We start from the raw sequence: 15523 nt of genomic DNA, 5'->3' as shown, positions 1-15523 counted from the left end.
TTCTTTGAGTTTACAAACTGTTGGACCACGAAGAGCCATTTCAGAGCCAAAAATACACACGTGCACATCACCCAGAAACCCCAGACTTTGAGGTGGCTTCAGTGACTGAATTGGTTATGTATCCTCTCCCTTGGGGTGGGGGTAATGTTCTATGTGTGGGAAGTAGGGGCTGCAGGAATATCTGGAAGGCCAGAGGGCTGGACTGTGGCAATTGTTACCAAAATTTGTTCTCCCCTTCTTCTACAGTGTAGCAGCTCGGCCATGACTAGTTATCTTGAGATTACATTTCTGGGCCTCCTTTACACATAAATACAACTGACTTTGCTCTTGTTGATGGATTATGAGTAGAGGGCTATTTACCACTTCCAAATCTGGGCCTTAGACTGTGGGCATGCGCTCCTCCTATTCTCCTTCCCTTTCCTGCCAGCTGGAACGCAGATATGACTACAACCCTGCTGCAATGACATTGCTGAGGAAGATACCAGAGGAAAGTGGAGCAACAAGATGGAAAGGATTCAGTTCATGAATGACCTCAAGCCACCTGCCAACCTATACCACTCCATTTTTTTTTATAAGCAACTGATATTGGAGTTCTTTTACTACATCGACTTGGTCTTCATTCTAACTTCATCTGTATACCTACTGAACAAATATTAAGATTTCAATCTGTTAAGTTGCACCAGTTTTAAAATCAGGGATAATAAAATCTATAATATACAAAAAATTACACATATTTACTGTACATATTTTGATGAGTTTGGACAAATGCATACACTGTAATACCCTCACCACAATCAAGGTACTAAACATATGGATCACCTCCACAAATTTCCTTGTGTCCTTTTGTGTGTCTGTGTGTTTTTTGGGGTTTGTTTTTTTTGGGTTTTTTTGGTGAGAATACTAAGTACTCTTTCCTCTTAATATATTTTAAAGTACACAATACCATATTGTTAATTATGTGCAATACGTTATTATATTACATTTTACAATAATTGTATACAATTTTTGTATAATAATTATACCTCAATTAAGCAGTAAAAAAAAAACAACTAGGAAAAGTTGAACATTGAGTAAATGATATTGAAAACATTTTCAAATGCATTAGGTGTAATAATGGTATTACACTTAGGTTACAAAATAGAATCATTATCTTTCAGAGATAAAAACTGAATTGTTTATGGATAAAATTATATGATGTCTTGGATTTGATTTAAAATATGCCAAGTAGAGGAGAATAATGGGTGGTGGTATAAATGAATCAAGATTAGCCATATGATGACAACTGTCTAAGCTGGATGAAGGGAATAAGGTATTTTAATATGATAGTCTAACTTTATGTTTGAAATTTTCCATAATAAAACATTTTTAATAATTTTTAAAACATGATTATTAATAAGGTTGGATGGATTAAAAAACAACTATGAGAAGGTGGTAGGAGAATAGAAATATCATGTGACACGTATTCATACTTCATTAAGCAGCAAAATCATTTTAAAATTTCCATCAAACACAATAAATTAGTGCTACAGAAATGAATTATATTTTTTTATGATTTTAAGTTTAATTTATAAATTTGTGTTGATGATTCCACAACTACACAAGCTTGATAAGTATATCACATATGAATCTAGGTCTATGTTTCTATTTATTTTTTAATTATTTCATTATTTTTATTTATTTAAGGAGTAATACAAAATTATCATAAAAATATAAAATATAAAATAAAACTATAGAAACTCACAGGGGTCATTGTGAGGCTTAAATGATAATGTATGTAAAAATGTTCTGCAAATAATAGCACTCTATACCAAAATTTTAAAAAATGCATTGTGTGAGAGATTAAACTATCATAAAAATACATTAAATATTTTTAAAAAGGAAGAAAACCAAAAGTATAAATGTTTGAAGGAAATTTGAAGTATAATACATTTTTAACAGAGACTACTCTAATCCTCTAATCTACCAAGGATATTCCATATACATAAAGGGAAACAGTAGGGTTTTTTTTGTTTTTTGTTTTTCTTTCCTTTGAACGCCTAGTTAACTAGGAATTTCAGTCTTAGAGGAGTCTGCCCAGGGGTCAGACTATCTTACATTCCAAAAATCCTTAAATATTTAACTTTTTTCTAATCATTTTCTTTAAGACACCTAAAGAATAATGCAGATAAATTTTGATATACAGTATGATTAATAAAATCCTTGAAATTACTAATAGAAATCTCTTTTAAAATAGAGCAAATTACAATGATATGTAATTCAGCACTGACACCTCTAAATCAGAACAAGCACCATCACCATTAATTAAGAAGTTACCACACGCCAGGCACTATTCATGATTCAGTTATAACCACTACTGCAGTAGTATTAGTAACTTCATTTTGCAGATGAGGAAAATGAGGTTCAGACATGTTAATGAGGTAAATATAGTTTTTAAGAAAGAGAAGTCTTCCTCCTTCCCATTTTTCCTACCAGTTCCCAAGCAAACACATGGTACTTACAGCTCCTTGAGAGCAGGATTATGGTTTATTCATCTTTGGACTTTCAGTATCTAGCAACCTGGCCTGTAAATATTGGCTGAATGATTCTTTTTAAGCCGTACAATCCAATAAATTTCAAATCTGAATAAATAAAAAATTCATAACATTCTGTTTCTCCATGAATTATACAAATATATTCATGTTAAAACGTTGAAATTAATTTAAATGCCCAGCCATTTTAACAAAGATTTGTTTATGTCCAAGTGAAACCTTTGCTTATTACCTGCATCGTGAAGTGCGGTTCTTCCCTGCAGGTCTACATGTTCAGTGGGACAACTGTACTGTTAAAACACAGAAATTTAGTAATCTAAGAAAGTTTTATTTTCAAGTTAAATATCGAGACTCAAATGAACAGCTGTTATTTAATCTTAAAAATATTGCATTTATCAAAAACTCTAAAGAGTACTAGACAAGCCATAAATATTTTGACATGTGACAAATATAATAACATTATACTGTAAATTTAACAGTATTCCAGTAAACAGGAAAACATATGGTACATTACAATAGCATGAAATATAGAAACCGTTATTGTTTGGGGTTTTTTTCCAGCAAGAATTAAAACTTGAACAATTGAATCAGAAAAAACAAATGAGTTCTGCTGTGAAACTTAGTGGCAAACATGTTTAAGGAAATGTGTGACTAGACCTTTCAACTGAAAACGTAATTTAGCCCACTAGTTCACAGAATTTTGTGGTTGTCTGATTATAAGCTTAACTAATGATATTATGTAGTGTGAGTTATTGATGTTTATACAGAAATATATAGATCCTATGCTGTATCACTTTATCTCAAGTCATATACCAGATGACAGAAAATTCCAATCTCCAGCTAATGTCAACAGGAAGGTCAAGTCTTTGTTGTTTATTTTTAATACACTGAGTTATGCAATTCACTTCCCTCAGAGTTTTTGCTCTTTATTGTTCACATTCTTTCACAAATGATGGAAAAAATATTATGTAAGCTAACAGTCGAAGCTAGCCTACTATTTTCTTTGATCTCAAGTTCCAAAAACACATCTATTATTTGTAGTCAAAATAATAAAGTCAAAGAATTAACCACTTTTACTACCTGTAGAAGTTTTTGTAGACACAATGCATGTCCATACTTTGCAGCCAGGTGAAGAGCATTCCTCCCTAGGAAAGAAATAATTTTAAACATATGATAAGGGTTATTTTCTTCACATGTGAATTCTCCTTAGAAATGTGCTTCAGTTTTCCAAAATCAGTTGACGGACTACTTCATTTGTAGGCAGGCTTTAAGTTTCTAAGATGTCTCACCCAGTTTCATATTTTAATTAGAGATAAGGTACACACCAAAACAATGAAGGTGGGAAGAAAAAATAAACATACAAACTCATTACAGAGCAAGAATTTTGTCTTATTCACCACTGTATCTCCAATACCTGGAGCAGTTCCTGAAACAGAGTAAGTAATTAAATATTGCCATAGGAGAGAAGGGAGAGAAAGAGAAAGAGAAAAAAAAGGAATGGGGATAGGAGGGAGAGAAAGATAACTAGATTTCACATAACATTTCTCAATAGGCAGTGTGGATACTAAAATGGAGAAAGGTTAAGAGATGTGAGTCAAAGAAAGGGTATTCTCTAACTAATTTTTATGCTTCAACTAAAATTCAAAGTTTACAGAGAGATTCTGTCTCTGAAAATCAGACAATTTGTTCAAATATGTGATTAAAATGTGCAAATTTAAAGGAAATGATGAGGGGAGCAGGGAAGAGGTCACCAGATAATCTGGAAGGTTAACTCTGAATACTGAAAAAGGTAATTTGCAGAGAACATTCTACCTCCAAACACTATTTCTCCTAATTGTACTTCTTTACACAAATATCTTTCTTGGATGGTGAAAACTACAAGGGTTTCACCAGACTATTCCAGCTTCCAATCTTTTTTTTTTTTTTAAATAACGTCTCATGTACACTATTTTTTTTTTTAATTAACTTATTTATTTATGGCTGTGTTGGGTCTTCGTTTCTGTGCGAGGGTTTTCTCTAGTTGTGGCAAGCGGGGGCCCCTCTTCATCGCAGTGCGCGGGCCTCTCACTATCGTGGCCTCTCTTGTTGCGGAGCACAGGCTCCAGACGCACAGGCTCCAGACGCGCAGGCTCAGTAATTGTGGCTCATGGGCCCAGTTGCTCCGCGGCATGTGGGATCTTCCCAGACCAGGGCTCGAACCCGTGTCCCCTGCATTGGCAGGCAGCCAGCTTCCAATCTTTATTGCTCTTAATTTCCCTCTAACTTCACAAACTTCTCCAAACATAACTGTACTTCACAAGTAGACCTTTCTGCTAGTAAAGTGTTCTGTTCATCCTGGATGAAGGAATAAACTGACTTTCAACTCTCATTCAGTTTTATATGCATGTAGATACGTGAATAAATTTTGCTGGGTCTGATCATTTCTGTGTAGCTAACAGGTTCTAGAGCAAAAGGCAGTGAGTCCAGACCTTTGAACAGATATAACATATTCAACCACTCCTAAACATCCTCTACAAATAAGTCAGATGTAACAATTTCAAATTTCAATTTGCTACTGTTCATGAACAAACTTTCTAGAAACATTTCACATCCTGAAAAGCGACTAGAATAACTGTCACTTACACGAGAAGCTAAGAGAGAGCATGGAGTGGATAGTGAGGATAGACACAGTGGCAACAGTCCCTGGTGTTTACCAAAACGCCACAGAAACTTGGTCACATTAAAATGTCAGGTCAGGGCTAAGGAAATACCAAATCCAGCCACTTGAGACAGTATAGCAAAAAATCATGGAAATATCACATCTAAAGTATATCACCCTGAATTACACCAAAGGCGCGTACCTGGCAAGACCTGGGTGACAAATACCTCAAAACCACACTAACTTGAAATCTGGTTATTTTCAATCTACTTTTATATTGCTAGCAAATAAAGGAGTTAAGATAAAATCCATAAAGATTGTTTAATCAAATTTTTATCAAATATCCACATCTGGATTATAACAGACAATATAACAGCAAATGAGACAAGGTCCTTGTTCTCAGGAAAGGACAACTCTAAAGACAAACATAATTAAACCCATCAATAAAAACATGACTAAACAACAGCAAAAACATAAGACAAAATGGGTAAAGCAAAGTATGCCGGAATGCAGTATATGAAAAGACGTCGTCTGCTGAGCTTGGGAAAGCATTTGAGCTTCATCTGCACTGAAGGAGGGAGGGCAAAAGTCACTTAGACTGGCCACTAGGCTGAAATGTCCAGAGCAGAAAGAACACAGACAAAAACAAGAAAGACACGTGTTCGAACTGGAATCAGCACAATAAATAAATAAAGTCTTATGAATTCTGAAATGGTACGGTTAATCCAAAATTTCTAAAAATAAATATTCTTCTGCATCAGTGGAAAACATATATATAAGTAATAACAGTTTTTTGTTCATTCAGAGGTGGCAAATAAATTGAGTTTCATCTTCAATTAAGGTAACTTTAGGTGAAGATTTTCCTCACTAACTCATTTGTGATCTCTCTCTCTCTCCCTCCTTGCCTTCCATTTCCAAACACAATGCTGTTTAACAGTAATGTATTTATTTATTACATGTATTTACATGGAGTCATAGGATAAAACATTAAAGTTGTCAAGGACATTCTCTGCTCTAGGTCAACTCCCGTATTTAACTGAAAAACAAAGTAGAAGTGCAGAGAAATAAGCTGCCACAGGTCTCAGAGAACTGAGAATGATTGTCCAGATGAACAGAAAACTAAAACACTGAAGAAAAGCAATAGCTATACTCAAATACTTAAAATCTATCTTGTGATGTGCAAACTTATGCTGTAATATTTTAAAAGATAGACATAGGTATGACTAAGTTTAAGCAGAAGGCCTGGTAAGAGACAGACTTAAACTGTCTATTAGAAATAATTTTTATAAATATAGCTAGCTAAACACAGACCAGGTCTCCTCATGAGGCATAATGGTTAAAAACACAAACTCTGACTGCAACTCATCCACTGAAAGACCCTGGGCAAGTGGCTTAACAGCACAGTGCCTTGCAGCCTCATTGGCTTGAAGTGAGGATAAAATGAGTTAGTACATGTAAAGCGCTTAGCAGAGTAGTTAAATCTATGTTAAATAAGTGTCACCTCTTCTTGTTATGATCACTACTGGTGATGTTGTTATTATGAGACAGTTAGTTCCTCAACACAAGAAATGTCCAACCAAAAACCAAATGACCTCAGGACAGCGAGAATTCATATACTGAAGAGTATATGAGTATAAACTAAATGGCCCCTTAAAGGTTCTTCAAAGTCTGAGATTTTAGAATCCTGTAGCACTACCAAGACCAGCCCTAGACCTCAGGTCTCCAGCTGCTCATCCGTTCGGTCATCCTTTCTGCTACATCCCCAGTACTTGCCCTCTCCCCCACAGCAATACCTCAGCTAATTAGAAACAGAAGGTTAAGGATTTCTCTTTGTAAATCACATTTAGGTCTGATTTAGAGCATTGGCAGTGGACAATGCTTGTCTTCTCTGTTGGTAACTGACTATGGAGGCAAACGTACCTGCGGTGTCACTGGTTGTAATATCAACTCCATGTATGAGGATGGCATTCAAACACTCAAGATTCCCCTTTGAGGCTACAACATGAAAGCTAAACAAAAAGAAAATACTTGTTATGCCATGGAAACTACTCAAGGTCAACTTAAATGTTACATAAATGTCACCTTATATTTAATACTCACACATACATACACACACGTGTGATCATGCATTTTAAAGGCTACATTAGAACACCTATATATTTAATACAAGAAAAAAGAAACCTATCTCATATTACTGAAAAACTCATTTTAATCCAAATTTACATTATTACCTCTATAGTTTATCATTTCAATAACAAAGGCACTGGTGTTTAGACCTTAATAAATGCACTGAAAAGTTTCTATCAGATTATTTTGCTTAGTTTCAAATATACTGAAACCGCCAAAACAAATGAAGTTACCACGGAATGCTAAGGCCAAAGACAGATCAAAACACTTATCCATCTCTTTAGAATTATCATATTAAACCTGGCATAGAAAAGTCTTCAAAACAAGCTAAGCTACACTTGAAAGCCACAAAAGATCTGGCATCATCTTCTTCCTGAAGTACTACCACATTATTCTTCCTTTTACTCAGAGACCTGTATGACTGGTTCAAATTTCACACAAACAGAGTTGAACACGTTTTCTAATAAGGCAAGTAAAGCCTGCTTAAAAAAATAACTTTAAGCCATCAAGTACTCAAGATCCATGATAAAATATCCCATTGTTTCTTTGATCATCTAATACTTTCTTAATCAATAAACATTTACAGAAATATTTTGTGTGCATTAAGAACTGACATTGTAAGTAACTACTGTAGGACTTGTTGGCAAAGGACACTGAACTCAGGTCCTAAACGATATTGTACCCATCGTGAAGATGCCAGGAGGTAAAGGCTCAGCAAGGTGCCTGGATACAGACACACTTGGCAGCACACTCCCTGTCGGGGTCTTCCCTAACCATACCATTTGAAAATTTTACATTTCCCCATCCTCTGCAACCTTAGTACTCCTAGCTCCCCCATCCTGGCCTTCATTATTCTAAGTAGAATTACACATTTTCTAATACTATATATAAATTCAAGATTTATTTTCTTTATGGTCTATTAATCTCTTCCTACTCAACTAACTAGATGAAAGCGGGAATTATTGTCTGTTCTGCATCCTATTATATTCCCAGAACCAATGAAAGTACCAGACAGATGATGCACCCTCAAATATCTGAATAACTGAATGCTTAGAGACAAAATCTGGAGATAGCTAGCAAATTCATTTCCAGATATTACAACACTAGCTATGCCTCTATTAGTATTATAAGGGATATAAATGCAAACTAGAGACTGAGCACTACTAAGTAAAGCAAACCAGGTTTGTGTAAAGTTTGAATTAGAGAGAAAGAGATGTTTCTGATAAAAGGAATATAGTGTTCTTAAAAGTCAGATAAGTTCTCCTTAAATTGCTATAAGGCTGAGGGTATCAATCTCTTTGCAACACTGAAGAGGGGAATTATACTATGCAATGCATCATGAGAACCTTTTGAGGAATGGTAATTTCCGTCAAGCAAAGGTTTTTAGTCTTCCAACAATCTTGGGGATCTCATTTTTTGTCTGCTTGTTTTCATTTCTTAGCTCACAAAATCTGAAAGACTTCTTTCTTCAAAATAACTCAACATTATACTGATGATGCACTTAAAAGGGCAGAAATCACAGCAAATCTACAATGCATTATTAATACTGTTGTGCTATAAATAGTAGATGTGCTTCAGAAAGAAGATATATCAATCATTAAATTGTATGCAGAGTTGCAAAGGAAATTTGGAAAACTGCTTTATAGAAATACTCTTTTTCAATTAAAAAAATCAACTTTAAGTTTTCGTTTTTTAAACAAGTACTTTTACTTCTATAATAGGAGATCCAGGTAATATGGACAGTCCCCACCTCTGAGGACAACTAGAAGAGCTGCATAAAAAACAATACATCTGCTTGAAGGTATCAGTAGGCTAACAAGATAGTGAAAAATTACTAGGCCAGTATGCAGGGAAGGACAGAGGCCCAGAGAGGTGAGCTTGGTATTTGGGGCTCCTTTTTGTCTAGGAGCATTTGCTGATTCCAGAGAAAACAGCTGGGAGGCTGAACGGTACTTTTGACAGCCTGAGGGGATGGGGAGACAGGAACTGGAATCCATGGCTCTCCAAGTGGCAGTGAAGATTCTTGGTGAACCTGCCCCATTTTGCCTGGGCAAAGGGCTACACCCTAGGAAAGAGGCGAACAGGAAGAAAACAGATCCTTGCAGTGACTATGGCTAGGCCTCAAATATTTCATTTTTGAAATTGGATAGAGGTCAAGAAGGACATGTTACTTTTGTCTTAAATTTCAAGAATTAAAAACCAAAAAAATCATTCAAAATAACATTATTTTTATAATTACAGAAAATATATTTGTAATATGTCCTATACTTGACTAAATATAAAATGCTTTAATTAAGAAAGAATACAGGGGGTTTCCCTGGTGGCGCAGTGGTTGAGAATCTGCCTGCCAAGGCAGGGGACACAGGTTCGAGCCCTGGTCTGGGAAGATCCCACATGCCGCGGAGCAACTAGGCCCGTGAGCCACAACTACTGAGCCTGCGCATCTGGAGCCTGTGCTCCGTAACAAGAGAGGCCGCGATAGTGAGAGGCCCGCGCACCGCGATGAAGAGTGGCCCCCGCTTGCTGCAACTAGAGAAAGCCCTCGCACAGAAACAAAGACCCAACATAGCCAAAACTAAATAAATAGATAAAAGAAACCATGCTCTCATGTGAAAAATTAAAAAAAAAAAAAAATTAAAAAAAAAAATCTCAACTTTAAAAAAAAAAAAAAAAGAAAGAATACAGTTTGTGTGTGAATAACAAAAGGAAAATATTTTATCCTATGAATCCCAGAAAGAATTCTACTTCCTACAGTGAAAACCTCAGAAACTAATACTACTCAAATATTTCACAAACTAAAGTTCATAGTTAATCAAATTACACCAGATTTTCGTAATTCTGACCATTAATACAAATAATTTCCCTCAAAATTGAACCTTAGATCAAAAAAATCTGAACAAAAACTCAAGTAATCATTCATTCAAAACATTCAAAGCATGGACAGACAGAACTGAAGAAATTAGGTTTCACTGAAGATTTTCATCCCAAAGAAGATCCTTTTATCTTTTAACATCTTGGCATTTTGGAAAAAAAATATGAAAAACAGTCAGTTTTAGATATTAAATTTTCACTATTTATACTGTGAGCCCTATAAATGGTTTAAAATTAGCAAAAATAGAAGCAGGACTCAAAATAACCAGTTTCTGTAGCTATCAAATTGCCTACTTGATAAAACTGAAACAGTATAAAAAAATTGGAACTTCTCAAACTTTATTGCTCTTATGAACAACTTAAAGTCACGCTTTGCTATTTTCACTATACTTAAATATCTAAGCATTCTAAGGTAGTGACCTACATCAAACATTAACTATCCACTTCCTAATATTCATTTCTATATTTAGTATCTGGTTTCCAGTTATAATGGTCTAAAAAAAAACTTACACAAGTATAAGGCGGAGAGGAATTTTAGGAAACGAGACTTTTCACCTCTAACTTTGGAAGGTTTCCCAGATAAGGTTTTAACTGCTATATTTATAGAGGGTAGTAACAGAAGCTAGATCTACCCTTTAATCCAACTGCTCCCCATCCTCAACAGGAAGAGAAATGATAAAGACTGGGGAGGGGTGAGAGGAAAGATACCTGGTTCATAAGCATGTAAAGTCCTCAGTAACACAAAAGCAAAAGGGTTGGATCACTACCTGTATCTCCCTAAGTCACACTAGTCATTCTGCCTCCCTACTGCCCTAAACATTCTCATTTAAATTAATTACCCAAATATAAAAATGGATTGGGGGTTAAGAGGAAAAGGCAGTGTAATTTACAGAACTCTTCCAAGACAGAAAACTTGGGTTTACATCACAGACCTGTGACTTTTTTTTTTTTTTTTTGGCTGCATTGGGTCTTCCTTGCTGCGTGTGGGCTTTCTCTAGTTGTGGCGAGCGGGCTTCTCATTGCAGTGACTTCTCTTGTTGTGGAGCACGGGCTCTAGGTGCGCAGGCTTCAGTAGTTATAGCACGCAGGCTCAGTAGTTGCGGCTCGCGGGCTTAGTTGCTCCGCGGCATGTGGGATCTTCCCGGACCAGGGCTCGAACCCGTGTCCCCTGCCTTGGCAGGTGGATTCTTTTTTTTTTTTTAATTAATTAATTAATTTATTTATTGGCTGTGTTGGGTCTTCGTTTCTGTGCGAGGGCTTTCTCTAGTTGCGGCAAGTGGGGGCCACTCTTCATTGAGGTGCGCGGGCCTCTCACTATTGCGGCCTCTCTTGTTGCGGAGCACAGGCTCCAGACGCGCAGGCTCAGTAATTGTGGCTCACGGGCCTAGTTGCTCCGCGGCATGTGGGATCTTCCCAAACCAGGGCTTGAACCTGTGTCCCCTGCACTGGCAGGCAGATTCTCAACCACTGCGCCACCAGGGAAGCCCGGCAGGTGGATTCTTAACCCCTGCGCCACGAGGGAAGCCCAGACCTGTGACTTTTAATGAGACTAGACCAAGTTATTTAACCTCTGTAAACTTTTCCCTACTTTTTTCAAAGGGCCACTGCGAGGATCAAATATGATAAGGAGTATTAAAGAGCTTATAAACAAAATTGCACCGAATAAAAATGCACCAAATAACCCAGGCTATGGTTTGCCACAGCACCCAAACAACTAGACCACTGGATAGTATTTTAGTATTCTTTCTCTCACTTGAAAATCTTTCGTATTGAGAACAATTATTAGTCCAAATTGTTTGAAAGTGATGTTGAAAAGATTTTATAGTGTGGGTTTTGATAAAGGTTTTTTTAAATTAAATGTTGATAACCATAATTCACAAATTTCATTTGTATCCCAATGGTCTACCCAAATTCTCTTTAGGGAATTATCGTCAGTAATACTCACGCAGATCTGCCTTCCACATCTAGTTTGCCTGGATTGACCCCTTTTTTAGCAAGGAGTGAGGACACTTTTTCTACATCTCCCCTTTCCGCTGCTTTCATCAATCGGTCATCATATTTGTTCCAATCTGCTGCTTGCTACAAAAAAGAAAAAAAGAATGTAAACATGGCATACTATATATATTAGTAAGACTTCCCAAAGAAGGGGAGAAAAAAAAGAGAAGGGAAAGCAGTAATGTATAATACATCACTCAGTTACCAGCTGCACCCCAAATTTCCTTGTCCCTGCTGTTCCAACGTCACAAAAAGAACCTTTCCAAAACACCTGATGTACAAGGAATATTTTAATTATACTTTTGAGAAAAAGGATGTCTCTCATGATTTCTGCCCTGCTTTCTTTGCCTTCAAAGAGCAGAGAAAGGAAATGAGCAACTGTTGAACACCTACCCTGTTCCAGGCATGAATGACTCGAACAACCCTAGTAAACTAGAATTATCATCCCCACTTAACAGATGAGAAAAATCAAGGCTCCAGGGACATTAAATGACTCAAGCAGCCAAGCCCAATCAAGATTTCTCATGACTTCCAAAATCAGTGTGCTCTTTTTTTTCCTATTCTGTAACTCATGCTTTCAGATTTGGCTCTGATTATCTCCCAAGACCCTTAGATACAGTGGAATTCTGCACACCTTTTAAGAACCCCACCACCACTACTCGTTTAAAAGGCACTGTTCAAAATATAATTATGGAGGCAAATTACACACATGTACACTCAAGAGAAAAAGCAATCCATTATGCTTATATATTAGGATAAAAAGAAACTTCTACATAGAATAAAATGAAAAAAGACTCTAAAGTATTAACTACTTAAAAATCCTAAAATTATAGGATCACAGATGACTTTCATTTTCTTCCTTCTTTACATTCAACATATATTGCTTTTGTTAAAAAAAGATTTTTTATTTCAACAAAAACTTAGCGCATGTGTATTTAAAAGGAAGCTCAAAGGCAATTTTTTTTAAATAGGAGAATGTATCACATGATGTATATTTTAATTATATCAAGGTTATCTTTAGCTCTGATTGGAGAAAATATATTCAAGACATTCTGTAGCCAATAACTTCAACCTTTTCTTAGTAGGTAGAAATGTAGAACCCAGCACTAAAATATACATTATTTAAACAAGTAAGGTTTTAGCCTTTTAAAATTTTATACAGTAAACTTATTGCTAAATTCTTTGCTAAGTCCAGCATCATTTCTAGACCAAAAAAAGATGTACATATTTTTCACTTAACTTACAAAGCAATTCCTATATCCACAAATACCATAACAAATTTCTGGAGGGGGGAAATGAATCACTTAAATGAAGCATATCCTCTAAATGTTTGATCAGTATGATTATTTTATATCTATTATCCCCTCTAAACCAGAAAAAAAGAAAGCAACCAATTTTCTAGCTAAATAAGCAATGTATTCATTAAATACTTGAAGTGAAAAATATAAAGACTGAATATGAAAAAAGATAAATACATTAAAATTTTAACCCACCCCTGAAATCTGATTCAAGTACCTACACAGACTTCAGAATTGTTGTCTCTAGTCAAGTTTGGAGATGAACCCACTTCCTTCTAACTTGAAAAGTTTGAACTACCAACTATGAGTAGTGGCTAAGCCCTACTCACTAGCTCAAAGTCTAAACTACATTTTAGGCATCCCCTTTCTTTAGCTTTAAAACAAAACAATCAGTTTACTGACTCTAAATTGGGGAGTGGTAGTAGATGTAGGCTTTGTGTTTTCAAATGCCTAAGGGATTAAGTCATGTTTAGCACACAAACACTTGCTCTAAATTGATTAGTTTATCCTTGCACTTAGAACAACCCAACTTTATTTCCAGGTAAAGTCCTGGTGGAGAAAGGAGCTATTTAAAACACTAAAACAATTGTAAAATCCAAAAGTAAGGCTCTTTAAAAGATAATTAAATGGAATTAAAGTCTCATATTATCCTGTGATTCTCAATTCTACTCCACTAAGCATTGTTTTCCATTTTGGTCCACTGTCAGTTAACAGAAATACTGCTCAATTATTAAGATTCTATCATATGCTTTTTAAACACAGAAAAAGAAACAAGAACTTTTGTTTTCTATCACTAACCCCAATCTGCTAATCAAATAAAGCAGAGAGAATATAATAAGACAAAGAAACCAAAATTAATAAGACAGTACATTTTAAAAGAATACAGTTCAAAAAGCCTAGCCAAGACTCTTGTTACACTGGACTACAGGGATACCTACTCTGTTCTTAGGAGCACAAGAAAACCAACAGTTCATCATAGACAGGATTTAGTTTCTTGTTGCTAACAGCAAACTACTTCGCATTAAGTTACAAATCTCTGTAGCTCACAAAGCAAGCCCTCAGAGAAACGCCTAACAAGTGACTCGCTCCTTCTCGTTACAACTCTTCCTGTTCTGCAGTCTTCATGCTGGGCTACACTTAGCTTGGATCTCTAACGATATTTTCTTCGTCTTCAGAATCCTTCTCCGCCTTCATAACGCTTGAAAATTATCTTCCTTGCTGTGCAGCACTTGAGTAAGAGCAGCCCCAAATCAGGTACTGTAACTCCTCCTATTTGTTATTCTTTAGAAGCTGTCTTTCAAAGCTGTCCCTTTTCAGGGACTCCACTGGAAAACTTCAACTCTGCATCCTGCCGCCTCAACACTGCAACACAGACCAGCGTCTGTGCACGAGAAAGCTGTCCACATCCGAATCACCCCGTAAGCAGTGTGTAGGCTGTCTCCCATTGGTCAGGATCTATTTTAGATTCCATAGGCCTTGACAGCTGAGTGATAGATAGAGAAGAGCAGCTAAGAATATACTGTAAATTCATGCTTCTCCTCTGAGTAATAAACTTGAGGTCTGCTAGGGAAAAATGACTCAAACACATTGTAAAACATGCTTATTATATCAAAGCAACTTGCGTGACATCACGACAAAATTGTTAAGAGACAAATTTGGTTATTCCACAAAACAATATTTAAAACCAGTTTCAGTCTTAGGATCCTCTATCATGAAGTTATAATAAACTTGATAAACAGAATATAAAATTCTATTTTAAGCAAATGTGTCACACTTTAATTTAAGGAAACACACACACACAGAAACATTTTCAGATTTTCTCCATTTTCCTTGTACCCCTATCAGTCTCGTTCCGCATACAACCAGGTTTCAGCTTACAACTGCTGCCAGTCTGTCTCCTAACACGTTAAATGAGAAGAGCCAGAGGCACTGCCAAGACATTAAATAGTCTGCATTACGATGAATACTTTTCAACAAATTTTAAATTTAACTCAGTACTCTTAATTTCCAAGTTTAGCACCCTGCCTAATATAACAAGTAAATATTTTATCAGTGGAATCAAATTA

General features: G+C 35.9%; 1 protein-coding gene across 4 annotated transcripts in view; it reads right to left on the bottom strand.

The window, feature by feature from the left end:
• Nucleotides 1–15523, bottom strand: part of UACA (uveal autoantigen with coiled-coil domains and ankyrin repeats) — an 86664-nt gene that overhangs the window by 29987 nt on the left and 41154 nt on the right. For 2 of the 4 annotated variants that reach the window (XM_059912866.1, XM_059912868.1), the window contains exons 2-5: nucleotides 12110–12243; nucleotides 7087–7175; nucleotides 3609–3673; nucleotides 2761–2818 (exon numbers count right to left, since the gene is read on the bottom strand). In XM_059912866.1, coding sequence (XP_059768849.1) covers nucleotides 2761–2818; nucleotides 3609–3673; nucleotides 7087–7175; nucleotides 12110–12243 — 346 coding nt within the window. Of the gene's footprint in view, nucleotides 1–2760; nucleotides 2819–3608; nucleotides 3674–7086; nucleotides 7176–12109; nucleotides 12244–14395; nucleotides 14884–15523 lie in introns of those variants that run through there. The other 2 variants (XM_059912867.1, XM_059912870.1) reach the window with 2 other exon arrangements.

Source organism: Balaenoptera ricei, chromosome 2 (genome assembly GCF_028023285.1).
Source record: "Balaenoptera ricei isolate mBalRic1 chromosome 2, mBalRic1.hap2, whole genome shotgun sequence".
NCBI classification, from domain to species: Eukaryota; Metazoa; Chordata; class Mammalia; order Artiodactyla; family Balaenopteridae; genus Balaenoptera; species Balaenoptera ricei.
This window is presented reverse-complemented; position numbering and strand designations above follow the sequence as displayed.